The following is a 25,077-nucleotide window of genomic DNA, read 5'->3' as shown; positions in this document are numbered from 1 at the left end:
AAGCTCCAAGCTCCTCCCCCTTACCCATAACACCCTGCCACCTCCTTCCAATCCCCAGATCTCGTTTGCCATGGCTTTGTCAAGCACGGGTTTCTTGAGCTCTTAGCGTTAGGTGATTTGTGAGTAGAAAGTTTTTCAAAATCTTATTATTTTTGGTGTGTGTGGACAGTTAATTCCCTAGTTTAAACCCCTTTTTGTTCCCTCGTAGTTTAAGCCTAGTAATTCCCCCTTTTTTCCCCCTTAGGTGTTTGTGTTAGGCGCGTGTGCGTGTTTTAAATTAGATATTATGGCCGAGGCCCCTAAGACCATTTTTTCTAAGTGCACTAAGTGTGGCCATAAGCTTTCCCCAGCGGATGGACACACTCAGTGCATCCTCTGCCTGGGGGGTACAGCACTTGTCTTCCGGCTGCCAAATTTGTGCAGCTTTTAACCCCTGGGCCCTGAGGGATAGGAGGAATAAGTTGATTTTGGCGGGTCTGCTACCCGTGGAGTCGGCTTCCTCCTGCTCTTCCTCAGTGGCTACAGCTGCGGCTGCTCAGCCTGTTGTTCCCTCTCCTCCCATTTCCTCCCAGGGAGAGTGGGACTCTAGGAAAGAGAAGAAAGAGAGGGGAGAGAGAGAGAGGGAGAAAGAGAGGCATAGAAGCCACAAGCTGCGGGCCGACTCTGCCCCTCGGCCACACCTGCCAAGATGCTCTCCTCACCTCAGAAGATCTCCGGGCCTTCCTCCCCTCGGCTCCGTTCTCCACGCTTCTCACCAGAGCTGGAGGAGGAGGCCTGACCATCTTCGAGGTTGTTGCGGCGGCCCTCCCGGCCAGCTTCGGCGGCCTCCTCTAGGTCAACCCGCAGTCTCTCCGATGCTGATATGGACCGGATGATGCGTCGTTTCCTCCAAACCCAGCTGCAGATAGTATATTGCTGCCTCCCACCCTACTGGGGGGGGTTCAGCCCTACTTTTTGCCCCGATAGCTCCTTCTCCGATCCACTATCAGGTTTCGGAGCCTTCGGATCCAAAGAGTCCCGGAGCCAGGGAGTCGGCACCAACGGGGATAGCTACCTCGATGCCGGCCATGCCCTCAAGTTTGTTGGATCCCCTTTTGGATCCGAGCTCTCAGGGCTGAGAGCTGTGCATCGGATCCGGGGAGGCCAGTGTGTTCTCGGCTCCATTTTGGTCAGAGCACACTTCCCTCTCAGGTCCGAGCGCTTCGGCTCCAACGCCGATCCCCACGCCGGATCCGAGAGTGTTAACCACAGAGCCCAGAGAGATTGGTTCACTCTCGGCTTTCGACTTGGTGGAGAGGGTTCTCTCGAGAAGTTCGAGACCCCCTACTCTTTCTTCGGATTCCACCCCCACTCCCTTGCAGCTGGGTTTGTCTTCCATCATTCAGTCCCAGGGCAGCCTGCGTTGACGCCCCAGCCTGTTCCACTGGCGGAACAAGGCCCTGTTAGCAAGCCCTCCTCGGATAGTCCCACTGAGGAGGTTCCTCACAAACGTAAGAGGAGGCACTTGGACTCCCCAGAGTCCCTCACGGAGGACACCAATTTGGAGGAAGGAGAAGGTTCCCCCAGGTCACCCCCCCGAGGACGTCTCCTTTGGAGACATTATGGAAATGCTTCGCCTAAAGGGGGGGTGGTCAGCCCAAAAACCTTCCTCGAACGAGTCTGTGTTTCTGGAGGCATTCGACATAGGCCTATCTACCTCTTGGGTGTCCCCTCCGGCCAAAGCCCTGGTTGACCTCATCACTACCAGGGCGTGGAAGGAGCCAGACACTGTAGAGCCAATCCCCAGGAGGCCAGACAGGATTCTTACTCCTCCTGTGGATAGGATGGCTTGGAGTAAGGGTTCCCCGGTAGATGCCATGGTGGTGGCAGCAGCCACCAAGAGGGAACTTGCTCAGGATAGTTCCTCGATTCATCCCCCTGATAAGGAGTCTCGGACGATGGATTGTTTCGGGAAGCGGATGTTTGCTTCAGCTACCTTTTCTATTTGTCCCGTGTGATTAGACTTCAGCGGGATCTGGTAAAAGAATATGTTGAGTCTCCCCCTGAGTCCATGTCGGCCGAGGACAAATGGTATCGCCCTAAGGTGTCACGCCTGGCTTCGGCTTTGCGACTTTGTGAAACCTTTCAAGGTGTCTTTCCCGAACGCACCCTTTGGTTCTACTCTGTTTGGGAAGACCGTCCGCAACACATTGGTTCAAAATGAGAAAGATGGGAAGACGCTGTCTGCCATTGGAGTCCGCTTCTCGGCTCCTCAAAGGTCCTTTTCTAGGAACCAGAGAGGACAAAAGAAGATGTGGTTCCGAAAGTCTCAGCAATCCTGTTATGCTTCGGACCCTTCGTCCTTCAGAGGCAGAGGGGGACAAGGTGGATGCTGGCCCAGAGGCAAGGGGGGGCAAAACATTTTGGGTCGCGGGAACCTTTTTCTGACCGACCCATGCAGCAGCCCTGAGGGGTTGCCCGACTGCTTCTCTCTGGAGGCAGTCGGAGTGCGTTTTTCGAAGCACTTGGCCCAGTGGGAGTCCATAACATCAGATCGCTGGGTGCTTCGAATAATATCCAGAGGTTACTCTATCCCTTTCATAAATCTGCCTCCTCAGTCGAGGCGCCTCCCTGATGTACCACCCAGTCAGAGGGAGGCTGCAGCTTTAGAAGTAAAAAAGCTGCTAGAAAAAGGAGCCATTCAGCACGTCCCCCAGGGCAATCTGGATTAGGCAATTACTGCAGGTTCTTTTCGGTGCCAAAGAAGACGGGGGACTTAAGGTCGATCCTCTACCTCTCAACAATGAACCTCTTCATTGCCAAGGAAAAATTCTGGATGGTCAAGCTTCAGTCCATTCTGCCTCTGCTGCAGGAGAGGGACTGGATGTGCTGCATAGACCTCAAGGATGTGTACTATCACATCCTCATGGACAGGCATTCCAGGAGGTTTCTCCACTTCCGGCTAGGAGCTAGTCATTACCAGTTCAGGGTCCTAGGGTGTTCACCAAGGTCATGGCATTTGTAAGGGCCCAAATGAGACTTCAGGGAATACAGGACTTTCCTTACCACCCCCACCAGGCATCTACTCTGCTTAGCCAGGTATTGTTTCCTACTTCTGGCATCTCATTTGGGGATCACCATAAACTTGAAGAAGTCATCCCTTCAACCAGTTCAAGTCTTGGAGTTCATAGGGGCCAGGATAGACACGCTTCAGATCAAGGCCTTCGTGACGTCAGACAGACTTCGCAGTTTGACCTTACACGTTTTAGCCCTTCTTAAGTCACCTGCCCTGGCATCGGAGTTAGTCCTGAGAGCTCTAGAGTCCATGGCAGCTGCAATCAACCTCGCATCCTTAGCCTGCTTGCACATGAGGATTTTCCAGTGGACATTGCAGGTTCAGTGGTCCATCCTTCACCACCCGTTGGACTTACCGATTCCTCTCAGTAGAGTTTGCAGAAATTCCCTCATGTGGTGGCTCCACTCCCGAGAGCTTCGGGAAGGATGACCATTTGTTATGCCATAACCCCAAGCCACAGTGACCTCGGATGCTTCTCGTCTTGGGGGGGGCATTACACGGGCAGAACTGTTCAAGGTACGTGGACTCAGACAGAGACCATTCTGCATATCAGTGTTCTGGAGATGAGAGCAGTGCTTCTAGCTTTGCAAGCCCTTCATGCCTTTCTCCCTCCAGGGACTATTGCGATTCAGTCAGACAACATGTCGGTGGTCTGGTACATCAACAAACAGGGGGGACCAGGTCTTACCCTCTTTGTCGAGAGGCCATGAGAGTGTGGGATTGGGCGATGTCCACCAACCGTTTTCTATTAGCAACGCACTTTCCGGGTCGGTCCAACATCCTAGCGGACAAACTGAATCGAACTATCCTCTCACCTTACGAGTGGTCTCTGAATCCCTTAGTAGCGAAATAGATCTTCCACAAGTGGGGTCAGCCTTGCTGTGATCTTTTTGTGTCGCCTTCCAATGCAAAGTGCAGCGAGGTTTTCGCTCTAATTCCCCCTCCGGGGGAAAGCCCCAGAGATGCTCTAGTCCATGCTTGGCCACCTGGTCTTCTGTATGTTCTCCTCCTCTTCCATTGATAACAAAATTCTTACAGAAAGCTTGTTGGTTGGGGAACAAGATTATCCTCATAGCCCCATTCTGGCCTCGTCAAACCTGGTTCAGGTGCCTGCGGTCTCATCTTATAGCTCCTCTCTGGATCTTGGATCCCATCCCGGATCTAATATCTCATCCTTCGGGATTGAAACCCCCGAACCTGGTCAATCTCAAGCTTTCAGGGGGGGTTGATCCAGTTCCATTAGTTGCTAGGACTCCCGGTATCTCGTCTGCAGTTAGATCTCTCTTGGTGGCAGCGCATAAGCCTTCTACCCGGAAGGTTTACAATAGTAAATGGAAGCGGTTTTCTATTTGGGCGTCTCATAGGGATTTGGACCCTTTCACTGCCCCCATCCCAGCAGTGCTCAATTTTCTATCATATATTTTTCAGTAAGGGGCCAGTTCTTCTACTGTAAAGGTTCAAATGGCTGCCATCTCACATTTTCACTTTGGAGATAATCTCAGTTCCCTCGCTTCCACCAAGATTTGTAAGACCTTTCTCAAAGGTATGTTTCTCTTGAGACCCCGTGTTAGGAACCCTGTCCCTCCATGGGATCTAACCTTGGTCCTTCAAGTTCTAACTGGACCTCCTTTTGAACCTGCAGCTTCTGTTGATTTGAAATTTTTGTTCTGGAAAACCGCCTTTTTGGTAGCCATTACCTCGGCTAAAAGGGTGTCGGAGCTTCAAGCTCTCTGTATTAGAGCCTCGTATCTGGTTTTCCGTAAGGACAGGGTCTCTCTCAGGACTAACCCATCTTTCCTACCTAAAGTGGCCTCCGAAATTAACATCAATTAGTCCATTAATCTTCCAGTTTTTTCCCTAACTATCAAAACAAAGGGGAGTACAAACTTCATTTGTTAGATGTTCATAGACAGTTACGTTTTTATTTACACAGAACAGTGGCCTTCCGCAAGTCTGATTAACTCTTTGTCTCTTTTGCTAAACGGTTCTTGGGTAAGCCTGTGTCAAAGGTGATTCTGGCCAGATGGATTTCAAATTGCATTCTGCTCATATATAAACTATCTGGCCTGCCAGAGCCTACTGGGGTTCACGCTCACTCTGCCCGTTCTATAGCTACATCTGCTGCATTCTGGTTGAGTATTCCCTTGGATGACATTTCGTCTGTGGCTATTTGGGCATCCTCTCGTACCTTTATCTCCCACTATAAATTGGATTTAGTGTGTAGAGGAAGGGCGGCTTTTGGCTCTGCAGTGCTCCGGAATATCCTTCCTTGAGGACCTCCCAAGTTTTTGGTAGCTGGGGACTCTGTCCCACAGGTTGATGATCAAATGAAGTTTTTTTCTTCAGATAAAGAAGTTATGTACTCACCATAATGTTCCATCTGAGTAGGTAACTTCATTTGTCATCAAACGACCCTCCCTTCTTCCCCCTAACCTGGTTCTTTGGTTCCTGAACACTAGGATGGTTTGTCCAGGTCATTTGTTAATCCTTAGGTTAGGATTCTCCAGGTTGTTGTTTTGTCATGGTAAGATTAGATAGATGGGCAAATGCAATCTGGGGATTGGAAGGAGGTGGCAGGGTGTTATGGGTAAGGGGGAGGAGCTTGGAGCTCTGGCTCGGATCCGATACCCACAGGTTGATGACAAAAGAAGTTACCTACTCAGATGGAACATTATGGTGAGTACATAACTTCTTTTTACCTTACAAACCAGTCCATCTTTTTTGCCTAAAGTAGCCTCCTAACCAAATATTAATCAAGCCATTAATTTGCCGTTTTCTTTCCCAACTTTGCTAACAAAGGAGAGTAAATGCTTCATCTTTAGGTTGTGCGTAGACAACTGTTTTTATCGCCACAGAATAAAAGATTTCAGGAAGTGAGAACACTTGTTTGTCTCCTTCTTCCCAAACAAATTGGGAGCACCAGTTTCTAAAATTACCCCGGCCACATGGATTATTGATTGCATTTCCTTGCTTACAGTCATGAAGGCCTGTCCATACCCAGACCTCCCAAAGCACATTCCAGTAGGTTCTTGGCTACCTCTTCCACCTTTTGGTCTAGAATTTCTGTTGATGACATATGTGCAGTAGCTACCTGGTCTTATCCTCATACCTTTATTGCTCATTACAAATTGGATTTGACTTCCAGGAGCAGAGCTGCCTTTGGTACTGCAGTACTTCGGAATATCCTTCCATGAGGGCCACCCAAGGTTCCCTTAGCTGGGAGGAATGAATGAAAAGGACAACACCAGATATCAGAGTTACATACTCATCATAACTATGCATTTGTGTTGTCCATTTTCATTCTTCCTCAACTCCCCACCCTCCTCCCCCCTTCCTTTCATCTTCTAGAGTGACCTTGTCGTTATTGTGGAACTTCTGTTTCAGGTTTGAGCCCCAGCTCTGCTACTTCTAGTCTTCCTTTTACTATGAGTAGGATTAATTATTCCTAGGGCTTATAAGGCAGTAAACTATCTGAGGCATAGCAGATTGACTGGGGCATTATAGGTAGATGGAGGAGCTTGTAAATGTGGCCGAGTCGGATCCAGTACCCAATCATTGAGGAAGGATGAAAATGGACAACACAGATGCATAGTTACAGTGAGTACATAGCTTTAATTTCATTGCCATAGTCTGAAAAGAATGGATGTCCACTGTAGTATCCTAAATATGTCTGACCAGTGCCACACTTAAACCAACAAATCACCAGCACCATATCACAAAAGTGATGATTAACCATTACCCTGTCTTAAATAAAATGGATGTGTGGTACAGAGCAACAAGGGAAGAAGACTTCAATACAAGTGCTATACAGCCCAATGTAGAGAACTCCGTTATGAAAGCTTTTTTACCTGATGAACCTACTAAACTTACAGCCAGAGAGAGCCCCAGTAGCTTCATAGATAATTTTTCTGAATGCCAGTGGAGGTCTGCTGCAGGACTGAATCTGTGGAAGATGATGAGAAGAACACTTATTGAAAAGGAAAATAAATGTATGTGTTAACTGATATTGTTAGCCACGTTTATCATAAACATTGATGTTATTGCTGTATCTGCTATTATTGCATATGCCATTGAGAATTGCACACATGGTGGGGTTTTTACTGTGTCTTGATTGCATTTATTAATTCTGCTTTCATATGTCACTGTGTATTAATCTTGCTGTTTCCTGACATATGTAATGGCATATAACAAAAATACTGAAAATGGAGGCCATGAAACCAATCCAATTAAAATATATGTGTTCTGACTTCAGCAAAAGGCATTCAATTAAGGTTTGTTTTCTTAGTAAAGAGGCATCTGGAATGTTCAGAAACAGACGTATGCACCATGAGACTGAAACACAGGGCCCATCTGCTAAAAATCTGCCTGTCATCTGAATTGAGTATCTGTCTTCAGCACAGACCAAAAGGTGCCATCAACAAATGAAATCTCTGAGTTTGATATACATGAAACTGGGTCTATGTCAGACCGTCAGATGAACATGTTGTCTAATGTATCATCTCGTTGACAATGCAGGCCATCAAACCCTTCTGACTGAGATCACATCATGGTGGGCGTAAGGAAACTTGCCCTTTTCTCCACTGTAGTGCAGTCTTGGAGTTGATATATATAATTAGCAGGGGGTGTAAGGGCACAGCCCCTCACATGGGTGGGTTTGACAGCCTGCATTGTCGATGAGATGATGTTCGACAATGTGGCCATTCAATGGTCTGACATAGACCCTACCAAACTGTATACCATTCTGCTTCTCGGACATTAAGCTGTCAAGAGATCAGAAAGGAAGTAATAAAACTGCAGGATGTAAAGAAAGCAATCTCTGCAATTCCCTTCTCTTTTTGGATGTGTTAATGTACAGTGGTCCAATGCAACTTAGAAAAGCTAATCAACCTTGGCATAAATAAAGGGCTGTGCAATTGGAGCCTTGATTTCCTGACTGGAAGACCACAAAAGACATGTGCTGATAACGCTTCAGGGAGTATTATAGTAAACACCGGTATATTCCAGGGCTGAGTGCATTGTCCTGTGCTATTCACAATCTTTACCAATGACTGCTCTGTGAAAGCTAGCAACAACGACATCATCAAATTCACAGATGACACCACAGCGGTGGGACTCATAAGTTTTAGTGATGAGAGTGGGTATAGGAATGAGATCAACTTCCTGACTGAATGGTGGAATAACAACAGTTTGAACCTGAATGTCAATAAAACAAAGGAAATCATTATTGACTTCAGAAAAAACTCTGCCATGCACCTGCCCCTGCCCCTCAAGTTCAGCGGTGAAGAAGTGGAGAGAGTCCAAACTACAAAGTTCCTGGGGGTACACATAATCAGAGTATCTTTCTTAGAGTAAAAACACAGGTCAGCTTATTAAAAATGTCCGCCAGCAACTACACTTCCTAAGAAGGCTTAGAAAAGCAAAGCTCTCTGGGAATGTTCTAAATACCTTCTATAGGGGAGCCATCAAGAGCATTATCACCAGCAACTGCACTATATGATTCGGTAAGAGTACAATGGCCGAAAGGAAGAAGCTGCAATGAATAATAAGAACAGCAGAAAAGATCATAGGCAGTAGTCTTTCTGCCTTACAGTAGCTGTTTTAACTGAGATGTAAAAAGAGGTCCCACAAAATACTGAATGACACTTCACATCCAGTGCATGGTTGGTTCACTAAACTTGCATGTGGTAGAAGGTTATGGACTATCCCGCTGCAGGACCTCCAGATTCATGAACAGTTTTTATCCAGCTGCAATAAGACTCATTACTGCAGATCTATATATGAATGTATGAAAACTATAATAGATTGTTACGCTCTCATTCTTTTCCTTTTCTTCATGCAGTAATTCTATTTATTATTGCATATGAAAAATTAATATATCCTCATTCAAGTGCAATTCCAGTCACTTCCTTATGTGCAGTATCACCCAATGTCACCTCTGTGTATAGTGTACATTTTCTTTCCATGTGTTAATCATCTAGTAATCAGTGTTGCCCACAGTATATAAATAGTGTACAAACATGTGTGCCAGCTACCAGACATTTACTTTTGTACTGTAGTTATTGCTTTTTCTTTAATATCTATCATGTCTTGTTTTTTTGTGTATGTTTTTTCCTGTAAAAGAGCTGACACTCGAAATTTCGTTTTGGGTAGCACTTGTGTTTCCTAAATGACAATAAAGTTTCTTTGAATCTTTGGTAAGATAAACAAGTAAGACAAAGGCTGGATTTCATCAAGTGCAGAGACAGAACAAAGACATTCCAAGCCCTCTCTCTCCTGGAAGGATATTGACTGTAGTGGAACTGAGCACATTTGGTCATTTTGATTCAGTCAGACTTTTGGTGAGTTAGGCAGATTCAGTTTGAGAACAGTCAAATACTTCAAACTTCTGCAGACTTTCAGATATTCATTTTCTTGCTGCACTCTTACGTAGACTGTGTCAGCTGTGTGACTGATATAGCTTTTTACAGTCTGGAAAAGAAAAGTACGGTTGTGTACACTTACCATAAATGTAGATGTTCGAGGTGTATTCACTGTTGCAGTCATTGCATTTGGGTTATCTGCTCGCAGTAGCCCTCAGTCGGCCTGATTAACAAAGTCGTGGGTCCTGTGTCGGATGCTGTCCCTTCTTCCATGACGTCAGGGGTATAAAACATGCAGCCGATGCCATTACATCAGTTTTTCTTGCCCCAGATGTCAGGTGCCCCCAATGGGAAGCAATTAAATCTATAATTACAAGGATATACCTCCAAAAAGCTTTTTGAGCATAGTAAAGGAGAGTAGAGGTATAGCCAAAAGAAAAACAGGGGGCTGGAGGGAGGGTAACCAGGACTGCAACAGTGAATACACTCAAACATCTACATTTATGGTAAGTGTACACAACTGTACTATGTTCTTCATGTTTCACTGTTGCAGTCATTACATTTGAGTAGATTCCCAAAGCTAAGGTTGGGAGGAGGAATTTAAATAGAATTAGGACCAGCTATAAGACCCTGCAAGACTGCAGTGGCAAAGCCAGCTCTGGATTTAGAGAAAATTGGCAAATGATAATGCTTGGTGAAAGTATGTACAGAACTCCAGGTAGCAGCTTCTAGGATGTCCCCGGTAGGAACGGCCCTGAGAAAAGCTGTGGAGGTAGATGCAGCCCTGTTTGAATGGGGTATGATGCCCTGTGGGATAGGTTTTCCATGGTGCTTATAGCAGAAATGAATGCAGTGGCCTATCCATTTTGAAATGGCTTGCTTTGAAATAGCTTTCCCCTCTGTCCCTGCAGCAAATGCCACCAGCAGTTGTTCCGATATCCTTTGAGGTTTAGTCCTGTCCAAGTAAAATCTAAGTTGTCTGTGCACATCTAAGGAGTGCAGTATCCGTTCCCCTTTGTTCTGTGGGTTAGGAAAGAAGGTAGGCAAATGAATGGACTGATTAAGAGCCACACTGGATACTACCTTGGGCATGAAGGAGGGATTGGTTCTGAGGGACACCCTGTCGGCATGAAAGATGATGAAAGGCTCTACTGCCATAAGGGCCTGTAATTCAGATACCCTTCTTGCAGAAGTGATTGCTAAAAGGAAAGCTGTTTTCCAGGAAAGGAATTTTAAATCTGCAGTAGCAGCTGGCTCGAAAGGAGGAAAAGTGAGTTTCTCCAACACAAAGTTAAGGTCCCAGGCTGGAGTTGGAGCTCTCCTGAGTGGCCTTAAATTTTTGGCCCTTCTGAGGAACTGCTTTAGCAGTGGGTGAGAGAAGAGGGGGAAGAGGGGGAGGCTCTGTGCTGTAATGAGCTGATATGGCTGAGGCATGAATTTTGATGGAGGAAAAGGACAAGCCCTTATTTAGCATCTCAGTCAAGTATTGTAGAATCTGAGGTAAATTGGGCACTGCTGCGCTCATCTCTTGAGACTGATTCCAGGCACAAAATCTTTTCCATTTTGTAGCATAAGATTTTCTAGTACAAGGCCTCCTTGCCTCTAAAATGATATCCATCACTGATTTACTGAGGGATGGTAAAGGAGAGATTAGGTAATTAACCAGGCTGCTAGATTCAGGGTTTGCAGTTGACGGTGCAGACTCTGCTTCTCCTGCTGAGGCAACAGGGAAGGAGTCTGAAGCAGGTGCCATGGGGCCAAGCATGATACACTGCGCAAGAGGGGGTACCAGTGTTGGCGTGGCCAGTCTGGTGCAATTAAAATTGTCCTTGGCTTGTCCTGTTTGATCTTTAATAGTACCTTGGAGAGCAGAGGCAGGGGAGGAAAGGCATAAACTGATTTTTTCCAGCTGAAGGATAGAGCATCCACTTTCCAAGCTAGCTTGTGGGGAATCCTTGTGCAAAATTTGTCCAATTGATGGTTCTGGGCAGAGGCAAGCAGGTCTATATCTGGGCTCCCCAACTTGCTTGTCAACATGTTGAAAATCCTTGGTTCCAGTTTCCACTCGTGTGGGTCCATGAGGTTTCTGCTTAGTCCGTCTGCCAGTGTATTTAGTTTTCCTGGCAGGAATTGAGCTTGTAGATTCACTTGGTAGCTCAAGGCTGTGTTCCACAATGCCATGGCTAGTCTGCAGTGGGGGTAAGAATGTGTACCCCCCTGCTTATTTATGTACCACATGTCAGTGGTGTTGCCCGTCTTTACCATTAGTTGTCCTGGAACTCTAGGCAAGATATGATGGGAATCATTGCTTCTAGATCCTGTGAATGTTGACACCATAGGCTTTTGAGATACCACTGTAGTTTCCTCATATGCAGCCTTGCATATGGAATTAGAAGAATGCAGGAGGCCATGAACCCCAAGGCTTGCAGTATTTGCCTTGCAGATAGCTGGGTTTTTGTGGCCACTTGTTTGAAGTAGGTTGTCAAATGAATCACTTTTTCTCTGGCGTGAGAAAAGCCATCTGGGAAGCTGTAATCAAGCTTGCTCCCAGGAATATAATTTGTTGACAGGGTACCAGGTGTGATTTCTTTTCGTTTATGGTGTACCCCAGACATGTCAGCACCCTTTGAACAAAGGCCAGATGATTCAAAAGTATGTCCTGGCTTTCTGCCTGAATTAGACAGTCATCCAGGTATGGATATATTTGAATATTTCTTTGCCTGCAAAATGGAATGACTGGAGCTAGGCACTTTGTGAATACCCTGGGTGCAGTAGATAAGCCAAAGGGCAGTGCAGATAACTGATAGTGCATGTGGCCTGCTTTGAAGCGTAGGTATCTTCTGCAAGACTCCCTGATAGGGTTGTGTAGGTATGCTTCTTTTAAGTCTAGTGTTGTCAACCATGCATCTTTGCCTAGCATAGGAAGCAGCTGGTGAAGAGTCAGCATTTTGAATTTTGGAATCACCAGAAAGGTGTTTAGAGTAGAAAGGTCCAGGATAGGATGCCATGTATTGCCTTTTCTGGGTACCAGGAAAAGTCTCGAATAGAAACCTTGTCCCTTTTCCTCTTCTGGTACCAACTGAATAGCCCCCATGCTTAAGAGAGAGAGAACTTGATTTTGGGCCTCTACCCACTGAGATGGGGGTAGGTCTGGCCACCCGCTTGGTGTTGGTAACGTGTGGAAGTGAAATCTGTATCCTTGGGACACTATATTTAAAACCCATTTGTCCTGGGTAATGAGTTCCCAGTTTTTGGCCTGCAGACCAATCTTTCCGCCTGAAAGAGCATTCAGTTGGGAAGTGCTTGGAAGTTTTAAAAGCAAGTCAGTGAGACAGTTTTCTATAGGGGGGACTCTTACTACTCCCAGATTTGGGTGTGGAAATCCCCCATTGCTTAGTCTTGTGTGTCCCCTGGGGTCGAAATCTGGGGTTTCTGCTGTGTCTGGGTTTGGCTTGAGAAGACCTGGAAGGGGCTGGAAAGGACCAATTCTTAGAGGGCCAATGCCTACTAAATCTAGGAGGCTGAACTTGCAAGAAATTGTTAACAGTTTGCATAGATTTTAGCTTTATCTTCCATCTTTTTAAGAACTTCCTCAGCTTTGTTGCCAAACAGGCGGTCCTGATTTAAGGGAGCATCCAACAGTTTAGCTTTAACATGATCAGGCAAAGATTGCTCCTTAAGCCATGCATGCCTTCTGAGCACAGACCCAGTAACAGCAGCCCTGCAAGAGGCCTCTAATGAATCAAATCCACATTGCAAAGTATGTTTACCAACCTGTTCAGCAGAATGCATTAAATCCTGTAATTCTTTATTTTCAGCACAGTCAGGAATCAACATAATTTTCTGTTTAAGCAACCCAATAATATGTTGTTGATACTTTAACATATGAAACTGGCAGTTTAAAGCCCTAATGGCCAAGGTTGCAGAAGTGTAAACCTTCTTACCCCATCTGTCCAGCGCCCTGGAGTCTCTATCAGAAGGGGTAGGATTTTTAGCAAGAGAAGCCTTAATGCCCTTGGGTCCCTGTGAAATAGTCTCTGGATCCGCAGTAGGATTTTTAAAAAGAAACTTGTGCAAATCAGGAACCCTGTAATATCTGTCAGGTCTTCTGGGAGCAGGAGGCAAAGAATCAGGGGCCAAACTACATTCCGAAAAGGCATCATCAACCATGTCTAGTACAGGAGGTATAGCTAAAGGCCTATGCTGAGGCAGGAGTAAGAAATCCCTAAGCCTCTTTTTTGAATCAGAAAAATCCTGGCATTCCCAGTGGAAATGCTCCCTTAGAGTATGTAAGGTTTCACCAAAAGAAAACTCCTCTGGAGAGGAAGCAGAGGAAATAGAGTCCTCTGCATCAGAATCCGCATAAGTAGATAAGGGCAACTCCAGATCATCAGAAGAATCAGAATCCTGGTCAGAAGATTCATAAACAACTTCAGACCTAGGTCTCTTAGAAGGGGAGGTTGGCTTCCCCTGATTAAAGTTATAAGATCTTCAGCCATTCTTATCATTTGTTTTTTAGGTATAGAGGCCTGAGCATGCGGCCTGGGCATTGGTTTCTTAAGCATGGTTCGAGATTTAGGCCTAAATGAAGAAGGAGGCGTCTGTTTAATATGCAAGTCCGTAGGCCTGAATACACCCTCAGAAGCCGGTGCCTGCACAGCAGCTCCGGACCCATCCAAGGTAGAGACATCTGCAGGTTCCACAATTGAAGCATCTCATGGCATACTGGACTCCGAATGGGTCTCGGTAGAGGCTTGCGAATCAGAAGTAGCGGGTATCAGGGGCTGCAAAAGCACCTCACTTAGTACCAGCGAACTGGCGACTGGCTTAGGAGAAGCGTCATCGGCAGCTTTGGACCTAGGCGGCCTGTCTCTGTCTTTATCTTTGCTTTTTTTCGGAATCCCGGTGACTAACTGACGACATTTCTGGATAAATAAACAGAGAACCGAAATATTTAGAGGTGAAAATATACCGACGAAGGATAGTGCGCTGATTAAATAAAGCACAAAACAGACAGCAAGGTACATCGTGGTCAGGGCCCAGGCAAGGAATACAGTATGAATGAAAATCTTTGTGAGGTATTTGCTTTCCACAAGTAATGCAATTATTAACTTTTACTGACATCGGTAAGGAGCAAGAAAAAGTTTCCCCAATGGGGTACTTAGCTTTAGTTGAAGACTTCGGTTCTGAAACTCAAAAACGAAAATTTCAGGAGTCGGCCGACCGGCATTTGTGAACTGCTTCTGCTTCAGGCACCGCACAGCAAGAAAGACTGATGTAATGGCGTCGGCTGCATGTTTTATACCCCTGACGACCTGACGTCATGGAAGAAGGGACAGCATCCGACGCAGGGCCCAAGACTTTGTTAATCAGGCTGACTGAGGACTACTGCAAGCAGATATTCCAAATGTTAATGACTGCAACAGTGAAACACGAAGAACATCCAAAGAGTATGATTTTGCATCTTGCCAATTCTGGAAGTGGCAAATCCGAAAAGGTAGATCCATGTACAGTAAGGGAAAGTGGAGTTTGCCAGACAGGGGCATTTAACCAGGACTCTCTGCAAATGAATTGGACTTTATCCCACAAGAGCAGCCAGCATCAAAAGTGCAAGAAATCATCATCAGTTTTGTGGCCTCCAAAAGAGAGGGTGGATAGAGAATGCAAAACTACTTCAGCGTGTTACAGTGTCTTTGTGTTTTCTTTGAAAGATGAAACTGTGGAAGGAACTGAAAGGAAAAAAATTCTTACAGCACTTATAAAGTAATGCTTTTATAAAGTTAGAAGTGTCCTGTCTTCAAAAGGTAAAAAAAAAAAAAAAAAAATGCCCATTAACAGCAGAAGTTACAGTAAGATCCTGAGAGCTAATCCATCTGTTTCCACTGAATCGGGAAGTCCTGAAGTTATAATTGCAGTCATCATAGGATATGACTATCAAAAAATTAAAATGGAAAAACTGCTAGAAGATGTGACTTGTTGAAACACATTTGGTAAGATAGAAGGAGGAAGATTAAAACAAGAAAGACAATGCAGTCTGATTGACTGTCATGCAAATCATGCTACTTTATTTATTCTTATCCATGTACGTGCAGTCAAAACACAGTAAGCAAAAAATATCACCGTAGTTATGTGCATCTCTTAATGTATTGGCTGACTGAAACAAGATATAAACATATTCATAGCGCTAACTAGTCTGTTAACCTGACTTTAGCTTTAAAATGGAAGAAATTGTACTTTGTGTGTGTGTCAGTGTGTGTAGGCTTTGTGTCTTTCTCCTTAGGTGTATGATATAATGCTAGGTTTGTAAACACACTTTTCTGTGCTGTTTGCATGTAGCACATTTGTAGTGCATTATTATTTGCGGTCTTTTTCTAATTTCTTGTTAAACTATGCCAGAAATTCCAAAACCAGTACACATCGTTGTACACCACTGAAAATGCTAGACTGGCTAGAAATCCCCAATCACCTCCACTATATCCAAGTCACAACACTACACAACATAATCTATAAGCCCTTAGCCTGCCCTTCCCTGAACAGCATCATCAAACATTACAGCCCCAGCAAAACTCTCAGATCTGAAGATAAGAAGCTTCTAACTATCTCCAAAGCTTCCAAAATGCGTAGACAGAGCCTATACTGTCACAGTGTAGCTAAAGCATGGAACTCACTCCCACTATCGACCAGAAATCTTCCTAGTCTTGAACCTTTCAAAAACTCCCTAAAGCAGCATCTTAACTGTTCTTGCCTGTGCTCATGCACTAATCCTGGGTAATCCATCATTACACTTTCTCCCTTCGCCTTCTATATGTCCTACCTTCCGAAATCTCTCTTAGACACGTCTTTCTACTCACCAAATACTACCAAATGCTAACAGTCATCTAACATTATTTTATCTAATAATCCACCCTCTGTTCTCCTATAGCAGTGCTTTGCTGTATCACTAAAGTGATTAACATAGCCACAGCATAAAATAAAGTACTACTACAACAGCTGATTACCATCGTGACCCTTCAACAGATTCTACTGACATTGTAAGGACAGGTTATATAACATGTATTCTGTTTGTTTCCTCTGCCAGTAATTAAATACTGTCTAATCACTATAAAGTGACTAACATAAATACTGTATGTAATAAGACGCAACATTTATAGCTACTGCCTGGATCATAGAGATCCTTCAATCAGATTGTACTAATATCCCAAGACCAGGTTGTATAGCATGTACTATATGTATATATGATTGTTTCTACTGCTAATATTTAAATGCAGATTTATGTGCCTTTTCACATGTATCTGTAACTTATTTCTGTATATTATTGATTTTGTACTGCTGTACATCTGTAATGACTTCTTTTTTGTATATTATTGATCTTGTACTGTTGGAGCTTTTCTCCCCGGGCATCTGCTGAAAATGGGTTCTCCTGATTCAGATGGACCATCCCGGTAAACAAATGTCAAATAAATAAATTAAATCCATGAACATAAAGTTAATCTACTGCAATCACCAACTGAATTGACTGTATATGTAATGCATGCATATGTAATTCTGATTTTACAAACTTGAGAACATAAATTTCTCTTTGGTTCCTTTTAATGTCGGGTAAAGTCAGAGTCATGGTCAGAGTTAATGCCACTTTAATTGTCTGTATATGCTTGCACATAATGTGTTGCTGCTTCAAACATTAGTTCAACCTTTATTTTCTTCTGAACTGAACCAACTCTATAGTAGTGTTCATTACACATGGGAATGTTTTTGTGTATTTTTAGGAATTATATGAAGTGGCTCAGAAAATTAGCGGTGGTTTGAGTCAGTATCATGGACTTGAAGGATTTTTTATTATGGGACTTGAATCTAAGCAAGTACTACCAGATCCTTTCCCTGCACGTACTTCCCATGAGAATATAAAAGAAAGTGGAATTCTTTTGACAGGTATACAAGTTGTTTTTCTTTTCACTTTAACTTCTGACTCACCGTTTATCTTGTGATTTATTATGCAAGCTTGTCATTTTACTGCTTCATTTGTAATTGGCAGTTCTCTGAAGTTATAATGGCAGGTTTGGCTGACTCCTTTAACCATGCGGTAAGTTGAAACATAGGAGTATATTATTCATCAAGAGAATAAGTTCTGGATTTATCATCACCTCAGATTTCCTTCATGAATCACTATTGTAGTATTCACTATTCTGCCAAGGATACCATACATACGAATAGCATACCAAAGCCCAATGTTCCAAGAGGGCTCACAAAGTGTCTCACTTCTGTGATAGCCCACTGAAGACTGCAGGAAATCCATATTTTTTTCCATATATAGAAGACTTGCTTATCTTTGCAGGGGGCCTTTTTCAAAATATCAGGAGTTTATCTTTCTCTCAAGTCAGAGACATTCTGTGCAGGCTGTGATTCCAAGAGAACATTCAAAAGTCTTTTCTGACTCACCATTATGTGATTGTTTTACTGAGGTGCCTGCTTGACACCTCAACACAAAGAGCTTTCCTTCCACTGGGGAAAAAAAACAGATCATTGTTGTGACTTCCTTCTGACCTTAGCATTAGTGATTCTCCCTTCTTTTAGAAATGGTCAGGGGCAAATTAACACAAACTTCCTCATACACTGGATTTACTGATACAAGATCAGAGGTGTTTGATGCATCCCAAGTCCAAACAGCTTCAGCTAACTGCCTGAATTATAGTCATAAAACCTTTTAGGCACCTATTTTCTGAAGATGTGCAGCAGATATTAAAGGAGGCAAGAAAAACAGTTACCAGGGAATCATATATTAGCAAATGGAAAAGATTTTCTATTTGGTGCCAAGACAAGAACCAGGACCATTTTTAAACTCATGATGTGAAGTTGTTCAATCTCGCCATTCATTCTTACAAATGGGTTCAGAGCCGATCCCTCGGCTCCCATTCGGCCGCTTTCACAAGCTCAAGGCGTTTGAGTAGCTCGAGGCCAAGTCCCTATCCCATAATGCTCTCTGCCTCACCTCAGATCTAGTTTGCTGCTGCAACAGATCGGAGGTCGAGAGTGGAGCTCGGGCCAGTATTTTTCATCTTTTATAGAATTTGTCTATATATTTCTAGAGTAATTGTTTAGAAGTGTGTATTTTGTCACAGGTTATCAGTAGACTAATACTAGTCCTTTTTTTTTATCCCTTTTTTTGAGGTAAATCTTCGTTTATAGAGCGGCTGCTCTTAGGCCTTTCATGGCTACGTTTTACTTGGTCCCTAATCCCATTTATAGCGACAAAAGTCAGGGTTTAAGAAATGCCCTAAATGTGGACAAAAAAATGTCAATTACTGATTCACATATTTCCTGTGTTTATTGTCTGGGTGCAGTCCAGTTAGAACGTAGGAGAAAGTTAATGGATAGGGGGTTGTTGAAACCTGATTTTTAGGATGCTCTTGATAAGGCTGACCAGACTTCTAAATCTTCGAAGGGATCTAAATCTTTGAAAGCTTCTTTGGAGCCAAAGTCTTCTACTCCAAAATTGGCTGAGAAGGTGCAGTCGCCAGTTCCACAGCCGGTCCCCGGTATTGGAGCCAGTCTCTGAAAGTTTGAAATCACCAATTTTACAGTCGGTGGCTTCATCTATCCCTTTGACTCGTTCTTCGAGGAGCCTCTCCGATGTGGACCAAGTGGTGCAGAGGCTCCTCCAGAATTCAGCATTAGCCAAATTGTTGTCTGCTCCAGCCCAACCGGTCTCAGAGCCGAAGACATCCTGCTACTCCTCTGAGCCGAGAAGGGACTTCAGAGCCAGAGGAGGTAGAACTGATGATTGTGGAACCCTTGGAGCCATGGCCTGTTCCAGTACCATTGGCTCTGTTGACTCCCAACTACTTTGATGCTGTTCGAGGAGTCTGGGAGCCGACACTCTCCGGTCGGCTCCGGGGGGAGAGTCGAACTGATGGGTCGGTTCTGACCCTTCCACTCTGAGTTTCGGCACGGATGAGCTTGGCTGCTCCCTCTGGGTCAGAGCCCACAGTTTCGGTGCCGGGGAAGTTACCATCTTCTTCAGAACCAGCGGCATCCTCACATCGGAGCAGTGGAGCCTTCGATGCCACGAGGAGAGTTATGTCTTCTAAGACACTCACTTCATCAAGGCCTACTTCCTCATCCCGGAAAGTGGTGCTTTCTACCTCTGCATCACAGGTCCCTTTAAAGCGTCAAGACCCAGAGCCTCAGGTAGCCCCATTGGGTGACCCATGTTCTACTGAGACCTCACCAGAAGCTCCTGCTGATGAGGTTCCCAGGAAGAAGCTTTGCAAGAGGAGGCATTTAGACTCCCCGCAGGAGTCTGTCACATCAGACACTGACTTAGAGGAGTCAGAAGGGTCCCCCTCAGAGGATATCTTTTTTGCTGATATCCTAGAGATCCTAAGACAGAGAGGTGGCTGGAAGTCCGTTAACCCTACTGATGATGAGTCGGTGCTTCTAAAGGCATTTGGGTCTCAACCCTCCACCTCCTGGGTGACTCCACCCTTCGATGAACTAATGGATTTAGTTGCTTGAAGGGCGTGGGAGTCCCCTGATACTGTGGAACCTGTCCCTCGGAGGCCCAACAAGTTTATTACATCACCACAGGACAAAATGTTTCTTACCAAAGGAGTGCCGGTTGATGCCATGGTGGTGGCAGCTGCCACTGAGAAAGAGATGTCTGCAACCTCTTCTACTGTCCATCCTCCTAATAGAGATTCCAGGATTATGGTCAGGTATGGGAAACTCATTTTTAGTTCAGCGACTTTTGCTATGCGATCACTCCACTATTTGACACATTTTACCAGATTTCAGGGAGATCTCCTTAAAGAGCTTGGAGATACTCTACAGAGTATCACAGCTGAGGGCTTTCCGGATAAGGTGACATCCCAGCTCAATACCCTTAATTCTATAGTTAACTCGTCCATGCGCCTCATTTCTTATGCAGCTGATGGCATGAGTCGAGCAGCGGGTTCAGGGATAGCTCTTAGGAGATGTTCCTGGATGCACTTATGCTCCTTTGTGGAAGCCTTCAAGTTTTCCTTTGTTAATACCCCATTTGATGGCTCGTCCCTTTTTGGGCCTAAAGTCAAGGAGACCCTCAGTAGGTGTGAACAAGATGGAAAGACTTTATCTGCTTTAGGAGTTAGTTTTTCCACCTCTACTAGACCTTACCCCAAAGGGCAAAAGGGAGGAAAAATGTGGTTCCGCAAGTTCCAAGGAGCCTTTCAGAACACACACAGTGAACCCCTCTCCAGGGGCAAAGGAGGGGGCAATAATGGAAGATGCCACCCAGGCGGCAGAGGGGGTCCACAAAACCAGGGCGACATGGATCAGTTCTTTGGCAAGCCCTACCAGCGCTCCTGAAACGAGGCCCGAATATCCTACTCTGGAGGCAGTCGGGGGTCGCTTGTCTATGTATCCAGATACCTGGCTAAAAATTACAAAAGATTCGTGGGTACAAAGCATTATCAACAGAGGATATGTCCTTTCTTTCACAGAACCTCCCTCCATACGAAAGAAAATCCTAGACGTTCCACCCAGTCTCAGGGATCATGTAACCATAGAGATTCAAAGGTTGCTGGAAAAAGAGTCATCCAGCTGGTCCCAGCAGACCAGATAGGATCCGGAACCTACTCCAGATTATTTTTAGTTCCAAAGAAAACAGGGGACTGGAGGCCCATCTTAGACCTCAGCAATCTCAACACTTTTGTAAAGAAGAAGTTCCGGATGGTCACGCTTCGTCACTTCTTCCATTTCTAGGAACGGGTGATTGGATGTGCTCTAGAGATCTCAAAGATGCATACTGTCATATCAAAATTGCCAGACCATCCGGAGATCACCTACGTTTCCGGCTAGGAGCCAGTCATGATCAGTTCCGAGCAATGCCCTTTGGTCTCACAACAGCCCCCAGAGTGTTTACCAAATGCATGGCAGTGGTTACGGTTCACCTGAGGCATCTAGTGTTTCGAGTGTTTCCGTTCCTGGACGACTAGCTCCTCACCACCACCTCCAGGCATCAACTAGTTCAATCCAGGGATCACACTCTACAACTGTGTTCTCAGTCAGGAATGACTATAAATTTCAACAAATCTGTGTTGTCACCATCGCAGCATATTTCCTTTATCGGAGCAGATTCAGACACCACCACCAGCATTGGTAAAACTGCCACTGGAAAGAATAGTCACACTTCGGCAACAGGCATCAGAGATTCTGACACACAAAAAAGTACCAGCCTCTCAAGTTTTGAAACTACTAGGTACTATGGCAGCAACTCTCATAGCAGTTCCTCTAGGGTGCATGCACATGAGAATACTTCAATGGTTACTCTTCACCCAGTGGTCTTTCCAACAACTTCCGATGTCATTCTTGATAATCATTACAGATTCATGCAAAAAGGATCTTCAATGGTGATTGACCAGCCACCATGTAACAGTAGGTCATCCATTTGTTCTTCCCCTGCCATCAGCCATGGTGACCAAGGAAGCTTCTCTGATAGGGTGAGGGGGGGGGGTTCAGGGAAGAACAGCCCAAGGCACCTGGTCAGAGACAGAGTCACAATTGCACATCAATGTCCTGGAGATGATAGCAGTACTTTTGGCATTGCAGTACTTCCAAGACTCTTCCTTTGGGAATGATTGCGATTCAGACCAACAACATGTCAGTAGTCTGGTATATCAACAAGCAAGGGGGAACCAAGTCTTATCCCCTGTCTCGAGAGGCCTTAAGAGTCTGGCAGTGGGCTGTATCCACCGGGCGCTTTCTGATAGCGACGCACATCCCGGGAAAATCCAACGTGAATGCGGACAAACTAAGCAGAGCCATTCTGATGCCGCATGAGTAGTCCCTCAAAGACGACGTAGCGGAGATGATTTTTTGCAGATGGGACCAGCCTTGCTGCGACCTATTTGCATCCCCCATGAATGCCAAATGCAGAAGCTACTTTGCCCTGAATCCCCCACCAGGGGAAAACTCAAGGGATTCTCTCATACACGTTTGGTCCCTGGGATTCCTATATACATTTCCACCCATTCCCCTGATTCCAAAATTTCTGCAGAAAGCCAAAGCCTTGGGGAGGGCTGTAATTCTGTTAGCCCCGTATTGGCCTCGAAAGTTTTGGTACCCCTTCCTTCGACTCTACCAACTAGAGGAACCTTGGATTCTAGACCCAGTTCCAGATCTGCTGATACACTCATCAGGGGCTCTTCATCCTTTACTTCACTCCCTCAGATTGACAGCTGGGCTGCTCCAATTTCCAACATAGACAGGTCCCACAATCTTTCCTTGGAGGTGCAGCATATCCTTGTATCCTCACATAAAGCTTCAGCCAGAAAGTTATATGCCAGCAAGTGGAAGCGGTTTGCTTTCTGGGCTTTTCAAAATGATATTGACCCGTACTTTGCCCCAGTTGCTAGAATATTAGAGTTCTTGACTAAGCTTTTTAATGAAGGTGCTGTGGCAGCTACCATACGTGTTCAGTTGGCTGCAATTTCAAATTTTCACCTTGGATCGGAAGGTTCTAATCTTATGTCTCACAGGTTATGTAGAGCCTTCTTAAAAGGAACCATACATCTCACACCACCAGTTAGACAACCTTTCACTTCCTGGAACCTAAATTTTGTTCTATCTAGGATTATTCTTCCTCCATTTGAGCCTGCATCCTCCTGCCAACTAAAATTCCTGTCTTGGAAAACCATTTTCTTGGTGGCCATTACATCAGCACGTAGGGTGTCCAAACTTCAGGCCTTCTCTATTAAACCCCCATATTTGATTTTTCACCCTGACAGAGTGTCGCTCTGGACTAATCCTTCCTTCCTTCCAAAGGTACGTTCAGAGGCTAATCTAAATCAAACTATTGAACTCCCAACTTTCTTCACTAACCATTCCAACAAGTTGGAGTATACGTTGCATAAACTTGATGTTCACAGACAACTCAGATTCTATTTGGATAGAACAAAAGAATTTAGAAAATCAGAACAACTTTTTGTCTCATTCTGATACCAAGAAAGGGCTACCGGTGTCAAAAGTCACTCTTTCCAAATGGTTGACTGACTGTATAAAATTCATATATTCTTCCGTAAATCAACCGTTAGAACATAACGTGAAGGCACATTCCACAAGAGCTGTTTCTACTTCTTCGGCTTATATGGCTAGACTGCCGTTAGACACAATATGTGCAACTGCCACTTCGTTAAAGCCACATACCTTCATTATGCATTATAAAGTAGATAAGGCCTCCAGGGACAGGGCTTCCTTTGGTTCCACTATCCTCAAGAATATACTGCTGTGACCCAGGATGAATGGTGCTTGGGACGCTACCCATTTGTAAGAATGAACGGCGAGATTGAACAACTTCACATAAAGAAGTTATGTACTTACCATAACGTTCCATGTGAATTGTTTATCTCGCCTTCATTCTTACATTCCTTCCTGCCTATCCCCTCCAGGCTTCTTGAAGAACGAGTAAGAGATTTGCAGTCTGGTGGGTCTTTGTGTAGGATTTCTTACTCCGACTGGAGTAATGTTCATGTTTTTCTTATATTGTATATGTTGGAATCAGCAAACTAGATCTGAGGTGAAGCAGAGAGCATCATGGGATAGGGACCTGGCCTTGAGCTACTCGAAAACCACGAGCTTGTGAAAGCGGCTGACTTGGAGCCGAGGGATCGGCTCCAAACCATTTGTAAGAATGAAGGTGAGACTAACAACTCACATGGAACATTATGGTAAGTACATAACTTCTTTTTTTCCTGGTTCAGCAATATTTTGTTAGTTATACTCTGACATGTCTTACTTCTCTATTTACATCTCTATGAAGATACATTTGTCAACCATTTAAACATGTCTGCTCCCCTTTTTCATTGCAGTCCTATGTGAAAATATTTTTAAAGGGCTGCTACATACCAAGCCTGCTAGAAAACAGGTGGCTTCTCCTTGGGATCTTAATTTTGTCTTAGAAACGTGAAGTTTTGACCTACTTGAACAAGCTGTTAGGCTGACTTGAGGTTCTTAACATGGAAAACAGTTTTACTGATTGCTCTGACTTCTACAAGAAGAGTATCTGAGTTGCACTCTCTTATGTTGGGTCAGCCTTATCTCATTTTCCACAATGAGAGGGTTTCCTTAAGAACTAATCCTCTCATTATACCTATAGTGGTATTTGACTTTACTTTGAGCCAAGCTATCCATTTCCCTGTCTTTTTTCCAGAAACTAAAAAATGAGGGCAAAAGGATTCTCCATACTTTGAATGTTCACAAACAACTCATGTTTTATCTTGACTGAGCTAAAATTTTCAAGAACTCTCATCAGTTTCTCATTTCTTGTAAAGGTAAAAAGAAATGACAACCTGTGTCAAAGCAGACTATAACCAAATGTTTGTGAAATGCTGTTACCTTTTGTTATAGGTTCATAGGTTGATACTAGGCTATCTGTCCTAGGGCATTTACAAGCCTAGCCAGAGTGTTTGGCTTTCGCCACCCTTCTTAGATTAGTTGCTTGTGCCTCTGTATAGTAGGTCACAGAAGATAGTCCATTTAAGGTTAGTTTACCGTGCCTCTGTCTAGCAATGACACAGAAGAGATCCCAGGGGTAAATTTACGATCTCCCATCCAAACATCAAGATTCTTCTTGAAGAGGGTCATTGAGGGTCTCTGTCTGACATGGATTGGGATTTTGTTCCAGAGTGA

At 44.6% G+C, this 25,077-nt stretch overlaps 1 protein-coding gene across 2 annotated transcripts in view; it reads left to right on the top strand.

Annotated features, from left to right (window-relative positions):
• Window positions 1-25,077, top strand: part of ZBBX (zinc finger B-box domain containing) — a 2,136,907-nt gene that overhangs the window by 1,536,408 nt on the left and 575,422 nt on the right. For both annotated transcript variants that reach the window (XM_044069997.1, XM_044069996.1), the window contains exon 16: window positions 17,181-17,343. In XM_044069997.1, the coding sequence (XP_043925932.1) occupies window positions 17,181-17,343 (163 nt within the window). The remainder of the gene's footprint in view (window positions 1-17,180; window positions 17,344-25,077) is intronic.

This window comes from Protopterus annectens, chromosome 4.part1, assembly GCF_019279795.1.
Source record: "Protopterus annectens isolate FY-2018-M chromosome 4.part1, PAN1.0, whole genome shotgun sequence".
NCBI lineage: Eukaryota > Metazoa > Chordata > Ceratodontiformes > Protopteridae > Protopterus > Protopterus annectens.
Note: the sequence above shows the minus strand (reverse complement) of the source record. Positions and strands in the feature narration are given on the sequence as shown.